Source organism: Propithecus coquereli, unplaced genomic scaffold (assembly GCF_000956105.1).
Source record: "Propithecus coquereli isolate 6110/MARCELLA unplaced genomic scaffold, Pcoq_1.0 Scaffold10, whole genome shotgun sequence".
Taxonomy (NCBI): Eukaryota; Metazoa; Chordata; class Mammalia; order Primates; family Indriidae; genus Propithecus; species Propithecus coquereli.
This window is the reverse complement of record NW_012133858.1, coordinates 5,524,439-5,547,722: the sequence shown is the minus strand read 5'-3', so window position 1 is coordinate 5,547,722 and position 23,284 is coordinate 5,524,439. Positions and strand designations below refer to the sequence as shown.

The window sequence follows — 23,284 nt, the reverse complement described above, 5'->3', positions numbered from 1 at the left end:
CCTCGGCCTCCCAGAGTGCTAGGATTACAGGTGTGAGCCACCGCGCCCAGCCTCAATAAAACTTTATTTGTAAAAACTGGTAGCTGGCCCACAGGCTATAGAGTACTGATCCCGCAAATTAGACATTAAGAGGTTCAGGTGTACAAGATGAATGAGAGAAAGAAGTCAGGAATAAATATTTGAAAGTCACTACTCAGAAACAAACAAACAATGACAACAAAAAAAACACCTAAATATAAATACTCACTTGAGTTCCCTTTGTCAGGAAAGAGAGATAAGGAGGGGCCAAAAAAATGTTTTCATGTCCTGTCCATGACCCTCTCAGAAATGGACCCAAATAAACCTCAGGGAATGCACCAAGTGCACAGACTTCCAGCTGGAGTGTCTCTCACAGGGGCCTCAGTGGCTCCTGCCAGGCCAGGGAGGGTGGGGCGGTGCAGGGTGTGTGTGAGGTGTGTGTGTAAGGTGTGTGAGCGTCCTCTAGAATATCCAGCTGGGACCAGAGCTCTCCTTTCTCCTTCTGTTTTCCTCTGTGGAAAGGAGGCAGTTGCCCTGAGCATAACTCCCACCCCGACTCCTCCCTCACTGGCACACAAAGAAGTGAATTCGGAATGCATGTGCACACACACAAATTCTCCAGGTCCATTACGAAGGAAAGTTCCACACATACTCACCAGACACGAAGGCCACTTTTTCCTTTAGGATGGGAAGGACATCAGAAGCTTTCAAACCATCATTCCGAAAAGACCCTGTGGGACAACATAACAGAAGGAATCAGGGTGAGAGAGGCCAGCGGGCGGACTCCCTGGGTCCCACCCTCAGCCTCACAACCCTGTCATTGTTCAGAAGGTTCTACCTTGTTCAGGCCCTACAGCCCAGCCAGGCGGACCAGGAGACGGTCCACAACAGAAGGACACCTCCACCTAATGCCAGGCCACAGGGGTGACCAGGGCTGCAACCTCCCGGGTCCTTCTCAAGGAGAGGATGGTCTGAGTCACCTCCCACCAAGTGTACAAAGAAAGCTCCATGTCCTGGGGGCCACAATGATGTCCCTGTTGCTGTTGAGCAACTTGAAGATGAGGGGCTTTTAAAAAATCATTTTTGTACCCTAGTGCCTAGCTCAGTATCTGGTACACAGTCAGCACTCAGTAAATACCTGTTCAGGTAGTTAATTGGTATCAAGATGGACTGCAATGCCCTAAATAATTCTTCTTGGCTTTCCTCTAAGTGGCACAGTGACTATTAGTTTTCATTTCACAAAGGGGAAAAGTAAACCACAGAACTCCAACAGATGGAAGCAAAGTTGATGACAATATCTTCACCGTTCTTCCTCCTCCCCAAATATCATCATCCTCAGTCCAAGATGGACAGGAGGTCAGGAGACACAGATCTCCTGGGAAGGACACGCACTGGCTACTTTAACTCGTTTTCTTTCTAAATCCTGCTTCTCAGTTGGAAAGTCCTTTCTAAGGTCTTGCTGAGTTCCTGTTAGGGGGCTGGAGGCAGAGGCTTGGGGCTCACAAAGAATGGAAAATAAAGATGTGCCTGGAGAAACAGTAGCCTCAGGAGGCAAAGGACAACCCAGCCCAGCGTGAGATGTGTGGGAAGGGAGGACCCAGGTCACACACACACACAGAACCCCAGGCTAGCACACTCTACCTGTCATTTAACCCAGGTACCCCACGAGGGCTCTTGGGGAGAACCACCCACACTCGTAGCCCTTGGAGCTGTAACTGAGGTCTCTGTTATGTATCACCATGAGGGACGTGACACAGATGGACCCTGGCGAGCAGGTCTAAGTCAGCTCAGTAAGACAGAACCAGGGACCATGGATATCCCTGCCGGTGCCTTTCTCTACTTGGAACCCAAATCTGAGAATCTACAGAGGATAGCAACATGCTGAGCAGGACCATCCCACTCAATCCCCCAATCTCTAAACATCAACTGTTTCAAGAGACCCATCTGGGAATTTTGGCAACAACCCAGGATTAAGATCACTGGCCTAGGGAAGGGAAACGGGCCTGTTGCACACTCAACCAAGGAGGACGAGGAATGTGTCCCCAGAATGTCAGTTTCTGTGGTCAGAGGTCAGGCCCTAACATAAAACAAATTTCCAAAGTAATGACCATTTCATCTACTTCTTCTTTTTCTGTTGTTACCAAATGAAGACAGTGAGCCTTTTTATTCATAAATTGCTTCTGTTTACAAATTGACAGAGAACCAGCTACAAGGCTCACTTTGAGAAGACCTTGAACAATAGAAGAAAAAAGCAACACTATAAAAAGAAAGCTCTAACTTCAAAGACTATAGGCATTGTTTTGTTCTTTCTATCCTTGGTTTCTACAGATATTTATGTTCTAATCTTATTTTCCACAGAGAAAAACAACTAAATCTCACCAATAAAGACTAATTAGGATCAATATAAATTATATAGAATTTACAAGTAGATATATAGAATGTTTTCATCCTTGTGCAATAAGGTGGCATTTCAGCTTCCTAGGCAGGAGGAGTCCTATTAGGCTTTATTCACTAGACAAGTATCATCTTTAACTAGCACATGAATTGTTTGTGTAAAATGATGCTTCCACACCAAAATAAATTATTTTCATATGTGAAATATACCTTTCTATACATCAGTTTTAAAACACTTTCCTCTACATCACTATGCATTCTATTAATTTCTACAGAAAAAAAGTAATATGAAAAGTTAAATTTCGGTCCTGTCTTCTTCCAGGTTATTTATAAATTCAAAAACAGCAAGCCCAAACTAATGAGATTTTACTGTATAAAGAGAATCCACATAACCCTCTTCTCTCCTAAACTCCTGTCCTATTTTTTCCACTGTCTTTCCTCTCCTCCTCTGCTGTGTTAAAGTATATAAGAGGGCCCTAATTCCAAACAGTCCCCAGACCTTAATGGTTTCAAATCTGCTATAATGGAAGCAAAAGATTCCTTGTCCTATGCCTTCCCCACTCCCAGAGAAGGAGAAGCAGATCCAAGTCTCATCCTTCACACCCACTCATTGTCCCCCACCTGTTCCTTCTCCCCTCCCAGGTCCAGGACCTGAGAGAAGGCATGCGGCTTGTCCATGCAGCCTGCCATCATGGGCTCCAGTAAATATCAGTCCCCTGAGTTGGGCTGTTCTAAGATTCCTAGGGCTTCCATTTCCCAGGCAGAGTCCTTCTCCATCCAATTCAGACCACTGTTGGGCTATCTGCCTCGTTGTGTGCCCACCACAAGAAAACCTAAAGCATCCAGATTTACAAAATCCTTAACTAGGGGATAATCATTTCTAATAACAACAACAAGATTTTTCACATTATAAAAGGATTTGCTCCAGGGTCTCTGTAAACAAAAGTTCTTTAGTGACTTGAATTAATTTTCCATTTGACAAAAAATTGAATTACAAATAACTTTTCAACAATATATGTATTCTGTAAAGCCAAGTAGAGCTAAACTAATTAGCCCAGCAGCTCATAAATTGGTGTCCTTGTGTATAAAACCTATTTTCACTGGCTGAAGATCCTATGTATCAATTCCCCCAGGGACCTTGTGAAACCAGCTGTTGGAATACATAACAAAGGGTAAGTTTATTGAATGCTAACTCAAACAGGACCAATGAAATAGCAACATCTTTTCACTGTCAGGTACATACCTTGGTAGACTCATAGTAAATGTTCAATAAATATTTGATGAAAGAATAAATGAATGAATGAAATGTTAACTCTTCATAAAATGACTTACACAAGGTCAGTGGCCTCATCTGTCACACCAAGCACTGGTGATCTGAGCAGATAATCTCCAGGGTATCACTTAGCTCTAATACCCTGAGACTTTCTAAACCTTTTCTTCATATTTATTGCCCTTTAAGATCCTCAGTTTATCAGATCAATATGCTTTGAAAGGAAGTACTGGGAACAAATTCTCTAACAAGATTTACTGTACCTTGGGAAGATAAAAGGACCCTTTCCTGGCTTCCCAGCCCATTCTTCCCCAGAATCGTTTAGGGATTGGAATGCTGAGGGCACGTCACCTCATTTTGCAGGTAGCCCAAATTGCCAAAAATGAGAGAATAGGGATGGAAGAACTTCTGTGAGGCATACACACCTTGAAGGAGGCAGGCTTATACTGCAATTGCTATTTCTAATACAAAGTATATTTGATAGCACTATTAGACTATAAACTCTAGGCCAATCATAGACCAGAGTTTCCTCCTTTAAAATGAAAGCCTGTTGAAACAGTAGGCTCCTTACTACCTTTAATGAAGGCCCTAGAAGAAATAAAAACTCCTAAGCTCTTGGAGTTACTGCAGGAAACAAACAAAAAGCCAAAATCAGAAGGCACCCTTATGGACCTAACCCAATGTGTGTGCTGTGCTTCTTCTTAAGGACAAAGGCATGCTTCGCTGGCATTCAGTGCTAATCCCACCCCATTCATGTCCTGCTGCTGTCAGAATTACAAGCCTGCTGTTCCGTTAATTAGCAAAGTTGAAATGCTCTGCATCTAGTAGGGAAGTACAAATTACCACCACCATCTCTCCAGGATCTTCCAGCATGGGTCTTCTCCAAGCCCCACTTTTGCTCTTCCTTGCTCCAAATGTTTTATGCTTACATTGCTGCTGCCTGTTCCTCCTCACATGTTCCTAGTCACCACTTCCCATGTTGGAAAATACCAATCATCCTCACTCTGGCTCCCAGCCTCTGTGTGGCCCCACGTGGCAATGGCAGGCCTGGCCCTTGTGCCAAGGGCCCTGTCCATAGTTCTGTGGGTCTGGAACAGCAGTGAATCCCTCAGGGCAGCAGGAGATTCACCACTATTCCACGTGAATAGCAGTTGCTTGTGCTCCATGCTGACTTCCTTCAGAAAGCGATCCTGATTTTAATAAGCAAAGAAACAAACAACTGAGTGAGCATTTATTGAGCATTTAGAGCTACAAGTTGCCGGAGTACCCATGGATTGCTCTTTGTTTCCTTTTGGTACTCAGTCACAGCCCTTAATTTGCACTTATTTAGAAGTTACTATGTAAGTATTCTAATGTTGCTTCAAGTGGGCCCGAGCCCAGTTCCACCAATAACAGAGCACGTTGACCAATGCTCAGGTTTCTGCCTCCTCTTTCTATGCCATCCCTTTGGTGTCCAGCATAACGGCCTTTCTCAAAATGGCACGGAGACACCGAACAATGTGCTGTACGAAAGAGACCTGGCTTGCTACTGAGAGTTCCAAGAGCTCATTTGGCCAGACCTTAGTTTGGTTGTAATTTTGACATTTTCCTATTCCCAAGGTCACTCTTTCATCAATTCTTTATGGAGCACTTACTGTTTGCTGGGCCTTATGTCAGGCATGGGCGATCCTAAGACAAATAAGAAATGGATCCTGTCCTCTACGAGGCCTCCAAGCTGAGGAGGACAAGTATGCAAGTAGGACAACAAGGGAGCTGTTGTCAGAGACAGGATGTCCCCTGTATGCAATGCAAGGGGGCACAAAGGAAAGGCTTACTACAGGTGAGTCCTCAAGCCTTGCTACTCAAAGTAATAAGCATCACCTATCACCTAGAACCTTGCTAGAAAGACAGAATCTCAGGTCCCATCCCAACCTACAGAATCAGAACCTGCATTTTAACAAGAAACGTCAGTGCATCATATGTACATTACATTTTGGGAAGCTCTATACTAAAGTATCTCTTTTCATTCTAGAGTTGCCTCAGAGGTAGAGATAGAGAAAAGCACCCTTTAGCCTGGCCTAAATAGGACCTCTAAAATCTCATGTAGCACTTCTCCTCACCCCTCCTCCTCCCATCATTGCAAGACCCCTCACCACTGCCCAGGGATCCCAGAGACTCAGCCATTACCCTGTTACCGTTACTAAAATTCAGCTCTAGAATAAAAAAGCTATATGGGAGATAGATAATTTCCTCCTTCAGGGCATTAAGACTAGACATGTTTTATTTTTCGGTGGCAGGAATGCCACCAAAACGTTATGAATAACGCCTGTCCAAGCTGCTCAGAATTTTGGTAGCTTAAACCACTCCTTTGTGTATCAGATACTTTAATTTCACAACAAATATTCCTCCCTACTCTCAGAGCTCTGCCTTCTCTAACTGCTCTCAGTACCATAGATACTGTCACTGATCATACTTACAGACAAAGATGCCATTTCTGAGATGGCCCTCTAGGACAGAAGAGCCAGTCAGTTTATGCCTCTTTATCTTACCTATACCCCCACTACAGATGCAAAGCCCTAAACCCTGGGAAATACTGGACAAGAAACACAGGAAGGAGAGGTGTCCTCACCTGGGGAGCTCCACATCAGAGAACACAGTGCTCATCTCAGGCATTTCTCTCCATTGGAGGGGAAACCCGATTTTGGCCCTCTGAGAGTTTCCAGCCTAAGAAAATACTCAGTACCCATTTTCCCTGACACTAGGAAGCTCTGTATGAAAAACGAACTAAGATTCTGAGATTTTGATAAAGACCTTTCCACCCTGCCCCCAACCTGAACATCCTTTATGCACTCTACCCCGGTGCCATCATCACTGAGGTTACCCAAACAGAAACCTGGGAAGCACCCTGGACTCCTCCCCCCCTTCATCACACGTATCGATTCAGTTGCTCAGCTCTGTTGATTCTGCCTCTTCAACCTCTCCCCAATCTATCATCTCCTCTGTGCTGTTTCCCTGACCTCTCCATCAAGTTGAGCTGTCCCTGGTTGTACCTTATACTCTATCACTCCTGAATGGCATTTACGTGTTTTCATTTTACTCCCTATTAACTGATCCTGATGCCTTGAGGGTGGGGACCATGTTGTCTACTCCTTGTTTTACCCCAGCATCTAGCACGGTGCCTGTCACACAAAAGGGACTCAAGAAATACTGACACTGAGCACACACAGGTCCTAAGAAGACAGAGTAAGAGTGGAGAGTTGGAGGTGATCCATCAGGGCAGGCTCTCTGGAGATGATATTTGAACTAGGTTATAAATAAGGGAAGGGCCAAGGAATAGTGGGAAACAGCACATGCTATGCAGAGAAGAAGGGGCAAAGAAACTGTGTGTCACAGATGAAGAGAGTTTATTGACTGCACAGAAAAGCAGAGTCAGGGTGATGGAAAGGAGGGCTTGGAGGAGGTGGGTGGGCTCTGTGATCCAACTCTCAATAGGGTGGACTCCTTGGAAGGCATCAGCCAAGATGTGGCTGCAAGTACCTTCAGAGACTCAGGGAGCTAGGTCGATGCTGCAGCAAGGGGCAGAGCTGGGTGGAATCTGGCTGGTCCAGGGGAAGGCTGTAGCTCCTGAACAGGGCTGGGCCCAGTAGGCTCTGCGCCCAACCTCCCGGTCACATTCTGCCATCTTCAAGGATGTGGAAGGTTGGGACACGTGGCCTCTGCTGAGGCTGGTGGTGGAATGTGGAACCAGGGGGCACTGCAACTTTGTCTTTTTTGGTGTTCTCCCTAAGTCCCAAGAGAGGCAGGAAGGATGTTTGTGAGTTACCTCCTGGGACCTGCCAGGCCAGGGGCAGGCTGCAGTTTGTATAAGACCTCATGAAGATATGAAATGGAACTGAATTATAAAGGGAAGAGACTTAAGGTCATGGCCCCTTCTGTGTAGAAAATGGATGGGCAAAGCCCATGGGAGAAGACACTGTCAGCGTACCTGGGGTTGGTAGGGAACCTATTAGTGGGCAAGATCTTCATTTCTCTCATTCTCCTTTCTCTCATCCCCTCCTTTCCAATGTTGACACAAGAGGAGAGAGAGGTGGCAAGAGTCGGAGAAAATGATGATAAGAAAAAGAAGTGAGAGCAAGAGATATAAAGAGCTGGAGCGAAGGATACATATGCACACACATGTGCATGCAGAATGGAGGTGAATGTTTCTGTCTCCTCGTTATAGATGCTAATGAGCTATTGAGGAAACTGTCTGTTGAAAAACTCCCCCAGCAACTATAAATATGTTCCTTGGAGCTCTCCTTAAAACAACTACCACTGAGACAGGAAATGTGTCCTGAGAGGAAAGAATAAACCTGGCAGAGAGAGAGAGACACGAGGCAGCTTGATGTCAGCAGCAGAACACCCAGCACAGTGTGGAGAGCCACACGCCTTTCGCTAACCTTGGAATCCATCGTGTACAATGGGGCCAACTCCCACAGTCATTGTCCCTCATCGCTGCCACCCACAAAATGTCAAACGACCTGGGACCATCCCTCCTCCCCAGGTGGCAGGTGTGCAGGAAGGACGGTGTGGCACAGTTCTCCTCCCCAGCCTTGGGACTTGTAAGCAAAGGACATTCAAGAGCCTCTGTTAACCTGATGTCAATGCAAAAGGGGAGAGGGAAAAAAGGGTTCTTCTCTTGTGAGTTGCTAAATAGTGAGCTTTTCTAGGCAAACTGACTAGGCCTCATGCAAGGTGAGGCAGTAGCCAGAGACCTGAGAGGATAACCAGATTGGGCAGTCTTTAAGCTGAAGAGAAGCAATGTCCACCTTCTCTCAACTCTGATATGTGTTTAAACTTCATTTCTCAAAATAACCATTTTCTGCCCTGCACTACAGTGAGCTGTATTCTTTCCCCCGGGCACCTCCCCCACTGCTCCACCACACCCAGGCTGGGCTTGTGCCTCCTCTGTGTATCACATGGCATGTCCCTCACGGCTATGCGACTATCCACTACCAGATCTGGCTTACTCACTAGATTCTGAGCCCCTGGAGGGCAGGGACTGGTGCTCACATCAGTGTCTTCAGTGCCTGGCACAGAGCTAGTGCTCAGTGAGTGATCCAGAGCTGAGTCTTTCCCACCCACAGTGCCATGGTGCCTTCCCTAACAAAGGTGCTTAACATTAATAACTGCTGTGCCTCCACCCCTGGTCCCTCTCTGTGCTTATTTCTACTCCCACTCTCATGCTTCTATGTGCATTCTAATTGTGGCCAATTTCAATACTAACTTTCTAAAGTCAATATTAGATATAAAGGCCTGGCTAATGGGCTACTTTTGAAGAGCAGAAATTTGTAACACTTGCCATTGCTAAATTAGCTCCATTAAAGATCACTAATAATTAGCACTTTAAACATGTGGGTAACGCCTCTCTAAGCCCAGCTAATGAGCAAACCCTTTCTGTTTATTCTTCACAAGATTTAATATTAGCTCAAGTTGAGACCTCAGCTGCAATACACACAGGCTCACTCACTCACTCGTCCTCCCACCCTCCCTCCCTTTAGAAGTTGACATCTCGAGTGTAATTCAGACACAAGGAAATGGCCACTTCAAAAGTGATAACATCCACCCACCACTTTTTTTTTTAACTGATTCTTTTCTAACTGACCAGGTTTATTTAAAGTGCTCATACATCATGGGTAGTGGTGATAGTGGTAGATTTATTGTCTTTTTTGTTACATTGAGCATTGGTCTTGGATGGGTCCTCACAGTAACACAGAACATTAGCCTGTCAGTGATGAATATGAGTCAACTGTTAAATGTTAGCAGTATATTTGCTGCTATATTTAGAGAGAGTTACAAAGGTGCTCAGAGGCAAAAGGTGTGTGCTGTGGAAGGTCAGACATATAAAAGGCTTGCTCCTCGGGACCCCCACTCTCAGTCCCCCTCCTCTTTCCCAGCATGATTATCAACAGTACTTCATTTAGTCAGGGCACAAAGACCAGTTAAAGATGAAATTGCTGATACGAAAAGCCAACTTTGGGCTCTGTCATTATGGAAGACACTGGCAGGCATCTCAACATGAGATGGCCCAGCACCTCTCCTCCCATTACCCCCCACCCAACCCCATGGCCTGAAATTCAGCTGTGGGTGGCATGAAAGCAACAATGGCTGACTGCGGAGCTCAGAGCAGCAGACCCTTGTGGGCAGCTCCTGGAGCAGTCCCTCTCAGCCTAGCCCAGAGCGTCTCCCTGCTCCCACCTCCACTCTTTCCGATTCCACAACTGTGCCACCCCTGCCACAAGTGTAAGCACCCCAGCCATCTGTGAGAGCAACATCGTAGGGACACACTGGGCACAGACTGGACACCACAGTAGGGCCAAAGTAACAACCAGGGTTGCAGAACTGCAGGTGCAGCCTGACAGGTGAGCAGGGTCACATCCAAAGGTCATATTACTGAACAAACTAGCAAACTAAAACACCCTCTCCCCCTTCAAGGACGTGTGTGCTGCTGTCCTTGGTCCTGAACTAATGTGTAGTTGCCGCTCGGAGTGGCTGCTGTCCAGGCTGTCCCAGGATATGTGAAACAAATAAGAAAGAGGCAGAGATGAAAGAGGCATTAAGATATATCAGGGACATAAATGTGAAGAAGCATTGGAGGGAAACAAATACAGAGAGATTACTGAAGAGAGTAAAAAGGCTTGCGTTGGCATTGTTTTCGAACGATTGCAGTAAACAGGAAAGAAAGGTCTGTGCGCATACCCCACAGACAAACACACATAGCTCCCACGGAAATGAGACAGCATGAACCCCATATGGCCCCAGTGTAATGTTTAGGTTTCTGGATAAACTGGCTAGCCATATCTGAGGTAGTTGGGTTGGCCACTGAAAGATTCCTAGAGTTTTAAGCAAGTTTTTAGTCTCTTCCTAAGTTACTGTGTTGGGTATCTAAACATACCCAATTCAATTCAACAAATATTTGTTAAGTACCTACATGTTCCAGGAAAAGTTCCAATCACTGTGAGTACAAAAGTAAACAATACAGAATTCCTGGCCTCAAGGGAATTCTAATTTAGGGAGAGAATCACACACATCAACATGCAATTTCAATATTATGCAAGAAATATAATATAGAGGTACAAACACTCAGATAATACCAAAGGGATAATAAAACTCCAGCTCTAAAGAAGTGTCTAAAATGTGAAAAAGCAGTAACTAAGAGAAAAGGCAAAAGGTTATGGAATTATCATCAAAGTCCTGGATTGGACAGGATAGTGGTGAATATTGAGATCTCTCTGGTGGGCATAGGGGAGCAGAAGAGAGTAATTAAGACAGTGAGTTTTTTCCCCATGACCTAGACCCTCTCCAGAGTAACAAAGAGACAAGTTAATGTTTGCCAGTGATAAGCAACAAAGCTTTCCCCATGGACCGAGCATAGCCAGGACCCAGCATAAGCTGGGAAATGGCCACAATCAGGAGAGAGTCTGACTCATGATGCCTGCTACTTCTCTAGAAAGAAGTGTAACAATGTCAAGTGCTAAACAGGAAATCAGGGATGATATGAATATCTCATGAAGCTAAAACCATTCTCCAGAATTATGGAAAAAAATGAGAAGCAGGGAGATGTCTGCAGAGGGTAGCCTAGGTAACCCTCAACTCTGCTCACCAGAGGACAGACTAAGCTGTACATTCCTGGAACACCTGGTAAACTGAGGCAGGCCTCCAAAGCTTGCCTCAAAGATGTATGTGGTGGAGGAGGGCCATGAACATCATGAAACAGTATGCAAATCATTTTGCATGTATGTCTGTATGTGTGCATTTTTCTGAAAGAGAATCTGCATAAGACCAGTTTTCATCGATTTTCAAGGTGGTCTATGGCTCCCTAAATGGTTGAGAACCACTGGTCTAAGGCAAAGTCAAAATTAGACCTTAGAATTTACCTTGGGTTCTAACCACCAGATCCTATCACCCGGCCTCCCTTACGGCCTACTTTCTGACACTCATGGCTTAGCATGGACCCAGTACTGTGGCTGGGCTGGCAGAGAAAGAACTATGAAATGATTTAGATTCCTTGGCTTATATAAAAGGAAACTGAGGCTGGTGGGGGGGGTGGTGAAGGCTGTGGACAGGATCCTGTGCTCTAAGGATAAGCTTTATTAGAGGTGGTTCTCTCTCATTATGGAGTTACTGAGGGCTGGAAGAACTGAGGTTAAACACAAAATAAGTTTTATAGACACTTAAGCAGTGCCTTTGCTGGAAGCCTTCTAAATTGAAGCAACCTCTGCTAGCAGAGGGATGACTACTTGACCCAAGACCCCTCCTGGATCCATGACTCCAGGTCAAGACTAGAGCCAGTAAAAGGAATTTGCAAACTTATTTAGCAAGGTCCCTGGGAGCCTGGGTCATGGCAGGCTAAGAAAGGGGTTCTCAAGTATTTCTAGTCAGGCAGCCAGAGTAGGGCATCCCTAGCTACCGTCTGCTCAACATGCCATCTTCTGTGTGAGACTGCGAGCTCTCCCAGGACAGGCGTGCCTTGAGAGGCAGCCCACAGCCCTGAGTCAAGCACAGGCTTGGGATTTAGACGGAAGTGCGGCTCCCAGTTCCAGGGCTTATCAGCTGTGTGCTTTTGGACAACGTAACCTTTCTGGATCTTTATTTCCTCATCGAGATAAGCATACCTACTTCATAGGCTGTTGTGATGATTAAGGGAGAAATTCTGTTTGAAGGTACCAGACACATAGCTGATACTAAGTAAACATAACACTCCTTACTTCTTCCCTATTCATCTTGGTATCTTCTGCATGGGGCCTGACACATAGTAGATGCTCAATAATAAGTGTTGTTGATTACATGAATATATGAGTAAATGAGTAAGTGATTGAAGTAAACTCAGAAAATGGCAGCTAAAAACTGCCTCATCTTCCCACTAAACACCTACCAGATATTAAAGTACATTAAAGTAAGCCACACTGCTCATACCCATGAATGTGGTTCCTCTGAATTTTTATTATTTTCCTCTTATACCCAGTCTAGACTATTTGGCAAGTACTCCAATCACTCCTGTTCCAATGGCCAGGTTCCCCAGAAGCAAAGGAAAGCCCCCTGTTCCCAAAGGGAGACCAGCTGCTCAACTGATGATATGCTTGCCCCTCCTCCTGTGTCCAGAGGGCTAAGGCCATGGGCACCCCTCCCACACCAGCCTCTGTGGGTTGGTGCCTGTAGCCAGGGGGCCTTTCCTTCTTTTCCCAATGCCCTCCCACCTGCCCTTATGAGGCTGGGCTCCACGAAAAGATGCACAGGTCCAGGTGGCATTTCTGAGAAGCATGTCCACTGAAAACATATCCTGATAGCAGGGCCACCATCTGAGATGAGGTAGCCCCCAAATCTACCTGTAGGCAACCTTCAGAGATCCATGAGGAGAGCCCTGAGGAGATTCTGTGCCCTGTGGGTCTTTTCCTTGGTTGGCCTGGAGTTGTCAGGCTGTTGTGAATGGGGGGAGTTCACGGAGAAAGAAGAGCTAGAGAGGTTAAGTTGCCCCTCACACACAGAGTAGCACAGGGGAGTGGTGAATACAAATCCAGGTGAGTCAGACCCTAAAATCTATCTGCTACATGTAGAATAAACGTCCCCAGGTTGCTTAGATCCTCAGTTCCATGCTTTCTAAAATGATTTCCTCATCAATTCTCCAGCACTCAGAATTTTCCCCAGTAATCTGAACAGAAGACCTCCAAGAGGCTGGGACTCCCGGTCCTCTCCAGCTCCCTGGAAAAGAGGAGACCCTACCATGATCAGGGAGCCATGAGGTTGTCCTGCCCACGGATAAATGTGCACATGTGCTCAGAACACAGCTTCTATGCTAAGACCAGAATGTTGAGTCAAGGAGTAGAGAGGTTTATTACAGCTTTATACTATTGAAAAATCAGAAACAAGCTACATGTTCAACCACAGGGGATTGGTTAAATAAACTGTGGCAAATCTACTCAAAGCACCCATTAAATGTTACACTATGAAGAATAACTAACGCCTTGGGAAACTTCGTGGTACATTGTTAAGTGGGAAAATCAGATTACGAAACAGTATGTACTACCTTATCCCAATTGTATATACGCTGTGTCTGTGTGTGTATTTAAAAATCACATAAATACATGTACACAACGGTTATCTCTGGAAAGTGGGATTATGGCTTTTGTTAATGTTTCTTTTTTTGTTTTTTTCTGAGACAGGGTCTCATTCTGTTGCCCCAGTGAGAATGCAGTGCTGTCATCATAGCTCACTGCAACCTGAAACTCCTAGACTCAAGCAATCCTCCTGCCTCAGCCTCCCAAGTAGCTGGGACTACAGGCATGTGCCGCCACACCCAGGTAATTTTTTCTACTTTTTGTAGAGATGAGGTCTCGCTATGTTGCCCAGGTTGGTCTCGAACTCCTGTCCTCAAGCTATCCTCCCACTTCAACTCCCAAAGTTCTGGGATTACATGTATGAGCTACCAGGCCTGGCCTATTAATGCTTCTTTAATGTTTTTCTATGTCAAATTTTTCTTGTTTATTTTTGAAATAATTGGAGAAGAGCAAAATCTCTCCTTTGTATATTTATCCTGCACATACAAGATCTTTGTAAAATATTCATGCACTTAAAAAGTTTAATAATTAGGTTGGGGTTGTGATAACAACTGCAAACTGCATTTTAAAAGCAAACTTATTTAAGGTTTAGGACACCTGTGTTGAGCAACTGTCCACTCTGTGACATGATCCAGTGGCCAAAAAAAAAAAAAAAATTGGCTACCATTCATCATAGATAAAGTTGTCTTATGACTAAAAGAACCAAAGTCCAAATGAGCTATAAAAGAAAACTCCATTTTTCATTAAATGTCATTTAAAGATTTGCCATGTATGCAAATATGGTTTGTCCCTTTAAAATGCAAGATGTAAAAGAAGATTCAAGTATTATAATAAAGTTCAAATAAAATCAACATGTTTTTAGATTAAAAGGGTAACTATTATAGTGCAGTGGTCCCCAACCTTTTTGGCACCAGGGACCGGTTTCATGGGAGACGATTTTTCCATGGTCAGCGGGGGGGCAGGGGTGACAGTACAGAGCTCTGTGGCCCGGTCTGCAGCCCAAGGGGTTAGGGATCATGGTTATAGCGGATATCTGTTGAATGAATCTCTAAGTACCTACTACGTGCCAAAGAGATTTTCAACTAGACTTTCATCTAGAAGTATAAATGTATGAAAAGAATTAAACATTTGTTAGAAAAAGAAATGAATAATGGTTGGGCTTGCCCTACCAGATATTAAAGTAAATTTTTAAAACTAAAATTATTAAAAGGTGGAACAGACACAAGAATTAACATACAAATAAATGGAGCTGGAAACACAGCCCTAATACAGATATGGCATATTTTAAAACTTAAGGTATGATAAGGGAAGAATCTAAAGCACTGAGGAAAAGATGAAGTATTCAATAAATGGCACTGGAAAAACTGAATATTTGGAAAAGAAAAATCCAGTTAACCCTAACAATTTCATACCATACACCAGAATAAAATACATTTTATACAAATTAGAAATCTAAACTTTAAAAATGACGTATTTTTTTAAAACCTTAAGAAAAAATATGAGTGATTATTTAACTGATGCCCAAATGTGAAAGAGCTCTCTAGGCACAAAAGCCTTTAAAGAAATCAGAAAGGAAAATATTTGTGGTTTTTGTCTATGTAAAATTTAAATCACATATCAGATTATAAACAAAATTAAAAGGACAAATGACAAGCTGGGAAAAATATGGGACAAATATGGGACAAATATGACAAAGAAAAGATTACTACCACTCCCTATTTGAAAAACAGGCAAAGAACTTCAACACACATTTCAAAAAAGAAGGAAAATGTATAATAAATATCAGAAACAGTAGTCAACCTAATTAGATTATTAATGCAAACTAAACAATGAGATGTTTTAAATTTTATTAAATTCGCAAAGATTTTGCAAAGGATCATCAGTGGAATCAAGGGTTCGGTGCTACCTCTCCCCGCCCTTACCCCTGTTAGTGTTAAGTAAAATTGCTACAACCTTTCCAGAAAGCAATTTGGTAATGTGAACCACAATAACAATACTGTGTATCACTAATGACCTAGCAATTCCCCTCTGGATGTCTATCTGAAGGAACAAAGGAAAAATAAGGCCAAATATCTGAAGACCAGGGGTTTCATGCAGCACATTTTACTGTGGCCCCAAATAGCAAACATCCTAAATATCCAATGGAAGGGGAATCGTGAGATAAACTTGAGATAAGTATAAATGGAATACTAATTAGCCATTAAAATTTTTACTTCTAAGTAATTTTTAATTTCATGGAAGAATATTCATAATATGTAAAGTAAAAATTAGGATACTAATGTTACATGCACTATATGTTAGGTTAAATCATATGAAATTGCTGAGACTCAACTTTTTGTTTTTATCTTATGAAATAGCAATTTGATGCAATCCTAAACTTGTACATGACATATTTCTGGGTTGTAGAATTATGGGGATGTTTTATTTTCTTCTTTACACTTTTCTATAGTTTTGAAACTTTCTACAATGAATATGTATTAAAAGTAATGTTGTAAAAGTATATGAAGACCATATGAAAAAACACCCCAAATTTAAATCTGTATTAAACCATAGTTCTGTTTTCTCTTTTCCGGATTTTACAATCCTCTGCCGCTTTGTTCTCTCCATCTTCATGTCTGTCCTTCAGTGTATTTGTATGTTCTGTAACTTGCTCTTTGAGGTTAACCCCCAGAATAAAAAGCAGGGCTCTAGGAAGGATCTGACCTGGCTGTCAGTCTCTCTTCCTCCAAGAAGCCTTCCCAGAACAGGTACAAGAGTCATAAGGTTTATAGTGCCCAGAGGTGTTCCTGAGCTTTTCAGTTAATAGAAGCACCACAGAAGAAGGACCACCATTCCTCTTAAGCTGTGACCGAGGTTCCTGCCACTGCCCCATGGTGGCTCGCAGGTAAGGGGTGCAGGCCCATGGGCTTGGGTGAAGGCAGCCAGCAGCCTCCCCCCACCATCACACTGGTGAGGAGTGATCCCATTCACTCCAGCCCACCATCTCATTGTGCCCCACAGTCTAGTTAGACTTTTGTTGGAGTCCTCATCCACCACACGATGAGGCTTTTACCTCTTGGTGACATATCCTCTCCCAGTGCTTTTGGACTGTGCCCCTCATGGAGCTCCTGAGCCCCATAGGGGTGACAGAAAGAACACCAGACTTGGGAGGATCTGGGTTCAGCTCATACCAATTTAATAACTTCAGGGAGGCCCCTCATCTTCTCTGCCTTCAACCTCCTCAAGTGGATATTTCAATGCTACCCCAGTAAGGACAAATAAACTCAAAGTAAAGCAGTTTGAAAACTGCAAATCCCCATACAAAAGAAAGGCATTGGCTATAATGTCTTGTATTGTAGTCTTTTTTGGAAAGAATTATGGGTTTTATGCCTTTCTGATCTTGAAGCATGCCTGTGCTTTTAGGTTGCAGCTAAAGCCCTCCCACTCCAACTACCACCTTGGGGGAGAGGCAGGCCTGCACCGCTCTGATGTCTTGGGTACATCAGACATAAATGTGCTATTGTAACTCTGAACTCTTGGCAGGCATTAATCTGCAGGGCACATGTGGGGTTAGATGCTGGTTAATTATATGGCTGTGTTCTTATTCCCATTCAGGGAACACGGGGAGCATGGTTCCCAAAGTGGGGTGAGGGCTATGTTAAAATAACCCAAGGTACTTTCCTGAAGTCCTGTGTGTGTGATTGTCTCAGCATACCCACTAGAGCACTCAGATGAACCAATCCTTAGAAGACACTCTTAGTACTTCCTGAAATGCCAGCCCCAGTAGAGTCCTGCCATTTCTGCCAATCTCCTTCTCTTTTGAAAACTGAATGCATCCTTGCAACCCCTGTTATATATAAAAGGAGATGGACTGCCATCCAGCAATGGGGCCAGGACCTCCACCCTCCACATCTTCACCCACCACCCAGAGTGATACCATTTCCTCCTCTCATCACCTCTCACTACCCTCATCCAGAAAGAACTCCTAAGTATTCCCAGTAGCTTTGCAAACAGCCACATCAATGAGTTGAGCAGAGGCAATGACCATCCTCCTCCTCAGAGCACCGGGCTGTGACAAAACAAACCCCATCCTAGAGGGCCCCATCAGGGCTGGAGCCAAGCAAAACCAAACAGAATGTCAAAGCTACAAAGTCCTTATGGAGCTTCAAATCCTTCATTTACAGAAAGAAAAACTGAGACCCAGTGAGGCAAAAGGGCTCAAAGTCACATGATGAGTCTAAAACCCCAATCTCAGCTAAGCATTCTCTGCTCCATACCACATGGCCTCGAGAGTGCCCACTGTAAATGCATGCGTATTAAAATGCAAGGACAGGCAGGCCTAGAGATGCACATGTACTAAGATGCAAGGATGGGTGGATGATAGTTTAGAGCTCTGCTGTCTAGTATCTCACACTAGCTATATGTGGCTATTTAAATTTCAATCAATTAAAACTAAATAAAATTTAAAATTCAGCTCCTCAGTCAAATTAGTCACACTCAGTGTGGTTAGTAGATAGTGTACTAGAGAGCACAGACGGGGAATATTTCCAACATCACAACAAATTCGATAGATTGACAGCACTAATTTAGATGGATACATTTCCTACAAATGGTTAAGATCCCTGAGGGCAGGGTTTGTGTCAAGTGCTCCCTGGGAATGTACTAGGAATGTTCTCACTGCCCCATAACCAGTGACTGAGTGAGTGAAAGAACAGTCTGTGATGTAACCAACACGGGGCTCAGCCAGCAAGGACCCACGGGACACAGATCCGCCACCCAGGGGAGCCACAGAGATGGCCTTCCTTGGTCTAAGCACACAGGCCTAGGGAAGAAACAAGTGACTTTGTCTCCTCACCCATTTGAAAAAAAAGTATAAGCATTTATTTTTAAAACCTGATCAAATTTTCCAATGGGAATCAAAGGTGTCTATTACTGACTGCCGAGCCTCACGTAGGCTGAGCTCTTTGGGAAGTATCTGTGCCAATAGGCAGAGAAGCCCAGATGAGAAGGGAAATCTTCAAGTTCCCTAATGGGAAAAAAGCTTTAAGAAACAATAGTGATATAGCACCTCTTGTATACTCCTGGATAGAGCTGGAATGCATTCTACTAAGTGAGGTATCCCAAGAATGGAAAGACAAGCACCACATGTACCACTATCAAATTGGTATTAACTGATCAACACATAAGTACACATATAAGAATAACATCTATTGGATGTTGGGCAGGGGGCAGGGGAGAGGAGGGAGGAGGGAGGAGGGAGGAGTGGACGGGTATTTGCATACACAAAGAGTACAATGCGCACCACCCGAAGAATGGACATATTTGAAACTCGGACTTGGGAGGGGGGGCAAGGACAACATACGTAACCTAAACATCTGTACCCCCATAATATGCTGAAATAAAAAAAAAAAAGTCTTCACAAAGCTAGGAGACTTGGTGTTTTTCAGAGAAAATTTGAAACCCCACACCTACGTTTACTTCGTAGTGTTCCTCTTTCAAGCCACCCAAGAGCTGAGTACCTGAGGCTGCTGCACTATAGCAAGGAGCCAACCTGCCTGGTGGCTTTGACGCTCGCAGCCCAATACATGGCAGGCAAGGTAAGAAGTCACCCAAAAGACAGGGTGAACATTCCTGTCAAGGAAGAAACCCTTTGAGACTTGCACTGTTCTGCTCTATTAAAAATGTTGAATAATAGCCTGATTAGGAACATTTCTGCCAATAAAAAATGAGTTTTAAAAATTTCTGGATATGAAGCCTGCAATAAAGTTATCCTTTTTAATATAAAGGATCATTAACATGAGACCAAGCACAGAGAAATTAGCTGCTAATAGAGGCCAGAAAAAGAACAGGATCCCTGGATACTTTCAACACCTGAAAGTTCTAATGATACACGAGACAAGGAAAAGAACTACTCTGAGTCCTATTGGCTCAGTTAAGGGTGACTGACACGATTAATGTTTAGAGCTAATAGGATCTGCAATGAACATTCTGTTTCTTTTCTATAGACTATAGGCATATTTCTTTATTTGTTTATATCTTACACTATAAAATAATTCATAATTTCTATTTCAATTTTCAGACATTTTTCTTATAGCAATAAAGTTCTGTCTTGCTTTGAAATGCCCCTATTCAACACCTGGAAGATTCATCACTGTCCAATTCAAAAAAATGTAACTCAGCATCACCGTTCCTCAGTTTTTCCATCTGCAAAATGTAAGTAACACCATAAAGCTATGGAGAGAATTAGCTGAGATTTTATGTGTACCTTGTGACTGGTAGATGGCCGGTGTCCAGTAAGTGCTAGGTGATGGAGTGAATGAATGAATCAATGAAGTGTCTGAACTGTGTGATTGATTTGCCACTGGGCTCAGCTGTACAAACCTGGGAGCAGCCAAATAGCAGAAACCATTTATGATTTAAGACACAATCATCCACATGCTGTCAGCTCCTGAAATGGTAGACATAACAACCGGGAGGAAATATGCTGCCTCCAGAAACCATGCCTTGCAAAATCAGACTACTGAAAAGGTGAGAACATTATAGCTCCCACAGGAAAAAAAAAAAAAAATCCCTTCAACTAAAATTTCATGATTCTGTGTTTGTGCAAATTGGAAGAGCAGTCAAAATCTATTCATTTCAGCTTTGGGGTTCTAAGATTAAAATCTTTCCACCAAAATCCATGCATAGATTTGGAAGCATTCACCATCCAACTGGGGCTCAGGCATCTGCAGAGCAACTGAGTCACAATTGTGGTACTGTTCCATGCTAATCACATTGCTGACCTGGGAACGAGGACTGGACTAGGAATCTGAAGACCTGAGTTCCCCTGGTGGTTCTTTTCTTGTCTCTTTGCCCCTTTCTGGCCTTCATTTTTAACACCAGTAAAATAAAGGAGCCAGACAAGATGGTAGCTGAGGTTGTCACTTCCCCCAGCTGTTCCATTTCCTGATTCTGCTTTGCTGTAGAAGAGATAATGGCCTGCAAGAAGTTAGAGAAGGGAACATCCCAGAGAAGTGAGAACCTCAGGGGTGAGAATCATGCTGGGGAAATACCATACTTAATGAATTGCAAAATGCATCATTAGTTTATGTGTCATTAAGACAGAAAAAACTGCTGCCAATTAAACTACTACACACCATGAACTATAAGATGCATCTTGATTCAGAGAGGACAACATGGGGTGGGGGGAGTATCTTAGAATCAATAAAACATGGGAACTAGCACTTACTGGGTGCTTGTTACATTCTGTATTTTAGGCACTGAGCTAAGTGCTTTGTACATATGATTTCGTTTAACCCTAAAAGAACCCTGTGAAATAAATGCCAGTATGTGAATGATCAGCATTTTACAGAGGAGAAACTGAGGTAGAGAAGCTTCATATAATTTGCTTAAGGTCATCTAACTAGTAGGGAGAAGAGGTGAGATTTGAACCTACAATTGTTTCACTCCAAACTTCATCTTCTTAACCCTCTACTCTTTGAAGAAAAGCTGGGGAATTTGATACCAAGTCAAAATGAGTTATCTGATGGTGATCAGACCAAAACACTGCAATGGTCAGAACGCATTAAAGAAATTATTAGGATGAAATACTTGGAACTAGAAGGAACCCTAGGAAGGATGTAATATAAGCACATACTTCATAGACAAAGAAACAAGCCCAGAGGGATTATGTGATTTTTCCCAAGGTTACACAGCCAGTTAGTACAAAAGTTAAGATTCTAGAATTTTGCCAGGTAATAAGATCAAGTTTGCAAGTCTTTAGTTTCCAGAACCTGATCATACCCGTCTTTTCAAGTTCAAGGCATTTTCCTATCTCCACTCTGTGATTTCTTAGTGCTTTCTCTGTGTCCACATAGGCAAGTTCCTGGGATGAAGTTCCTTCTGGCCTGAGAGGCAGAGCCATTCTCAGAGCAGTGTGTGCAGGTGGGTACAACTTTTGGGCCTGGGTTCTAATCCTCCTAGCTCTAACAACCCAACATGCTTAACTCTCTGTGCCTTGTCGACTCATATGTAAAGTCAGGCTAATCACGCCAACCTCATAGAGAGAAAATGTAGACAAAGTTCCTATGGCACATAGTAAGTAAACCATCAATGGCAGTTATATGGCTATGACTGTTGCAGTAGTTGAGGGCTTTTACTCTCTCCTCATTTTTCTTGGCCATTGGTTCCTATATGAATAATCTATTAATATTTGGCATTTTCCAATTTGAAGTGCATTCTCTTGGCTGGAGACAGTGGAGGCAGGAGAATAGGGCTGCTCCATCTCCCTTGACAACAGACCATCTTCCCCAAACAGAGAACCAAAATTCTCTTCTATCACGACTGCTCACAAGCTCACCTCTCACTGGCTTTAGTACAGTTATCTGCCCTTCCACTAACTTTTTGTGCAAGGTCTTTAAAAATTAGCCTTCTTGAAGAAGTCCCTTTCCTTTCATAATTTAACCTGCTTGTCTTAAAAGTGAAGGCCAACCCCTTCCCAAGGCATGGGCAGCCCTCCAGACTTCACAGCAATTTATGTTCGACTTTCCAGCCACTAGGGGCTGAGTGCCAGTACAGGAAAAGCCCCTTCCTACCATGTAAGGGACCTTTGTGTTTCCAGTTACATATGTGCTGGAAGACAATCTGTGATAATTATGTTGCAGGCTGCCAGGAGAAAGTATGGGCTCTCAAGCTGTGAAGTGGAAAGTAACAAAGAAGCTGAGTGGCCAAGATGTGGGCTGACTTAATAGTCCTACTTTCCATTTTAAAGACACCTAACTGCGGGAAAGGCATGTGTCCAGCCTCACAGTTAACCATGTCTGTGGAAAGCCCAGCTGGTGAAGCCAGCAGGCATTACCAAGGTACCCCCGGTGCCCTGGTGATAGCAAAGCACAGGCTTTGTAAATCAAGCATCACAAGAACCCAAATTTCAGCTCCTGCCTCCCCAAGCCCTGCTTGGCTGCCGTTTTGTTCTTGCTGTTTTTGTGGGGCCTTGTGGTAGATGTCTGCTACCATTTACTAAAGGTCATTACTTTAGGTGCAGGCCCCCTAAGTGCTTTGCATATCTTATGTTATTTAATTCTCACAACTACCCTAAGGGGTACATACTGTTTCCCACATTTTATGGATGAAAAACTGAGGATTACAGAAATCAAATGATTTGCCCAAGGTCACAGAGCTAGGAAAGGATAAAGTTAGGATTTGAACTCAGGCCCATCCTACTTCAAAGCCTATGCATGAAGCCTCATACGTATGGGTCTGTCTCATCTAGCTCCCAAGCCACACTGGTTAAGGCACATCCAGAGCTCCAATCTCTGTAGGGTTGGGATCCTAGCTATGCTTGATGCAACCTCAGACGCAGTATTTGAAGTACCTGGCATGAGCTCCCAGGCCCTGAGTTTCTATGGAGTTATAGGACAGCCAGACCACGGGGTTTCTGCTTCAGTTTCCTGCTGATTCCTGCAGTTAGCACCACTAGCATTGTGCTCTGGAACCCCACCTGCCTATTTAGGGGCTTGTCCAGCCCTTGCCATACCCCTCTCTGGGCAGGGGAAGAAGGGAAGGATTTCTT

The 23,284-nt window shown here is 43.7% G+C and overlaps 1 protein-coding gene across 1 annotated transcript in view; it reads right to left on the bottom strand.

Annotated features, from left to right (window-relative positions):
- Positions 1-23,284, bottom strand: part of KALRN (kalirin, RhoGEF kinase) — a 583,131-nt gene that overhangs the window by 458,415 nt on the left and 101,432 nt on the right. Inside the window, exon 2 of the mRNA XM_012639639.1 lies at positions 675-749. Within this exon, the coding sequence (XP_012495093.1) occupies positions 675-749 (75 nt within the window). The remainder of the gene's footprint in view (positions 1-674; positions 750-23,284) is intronic.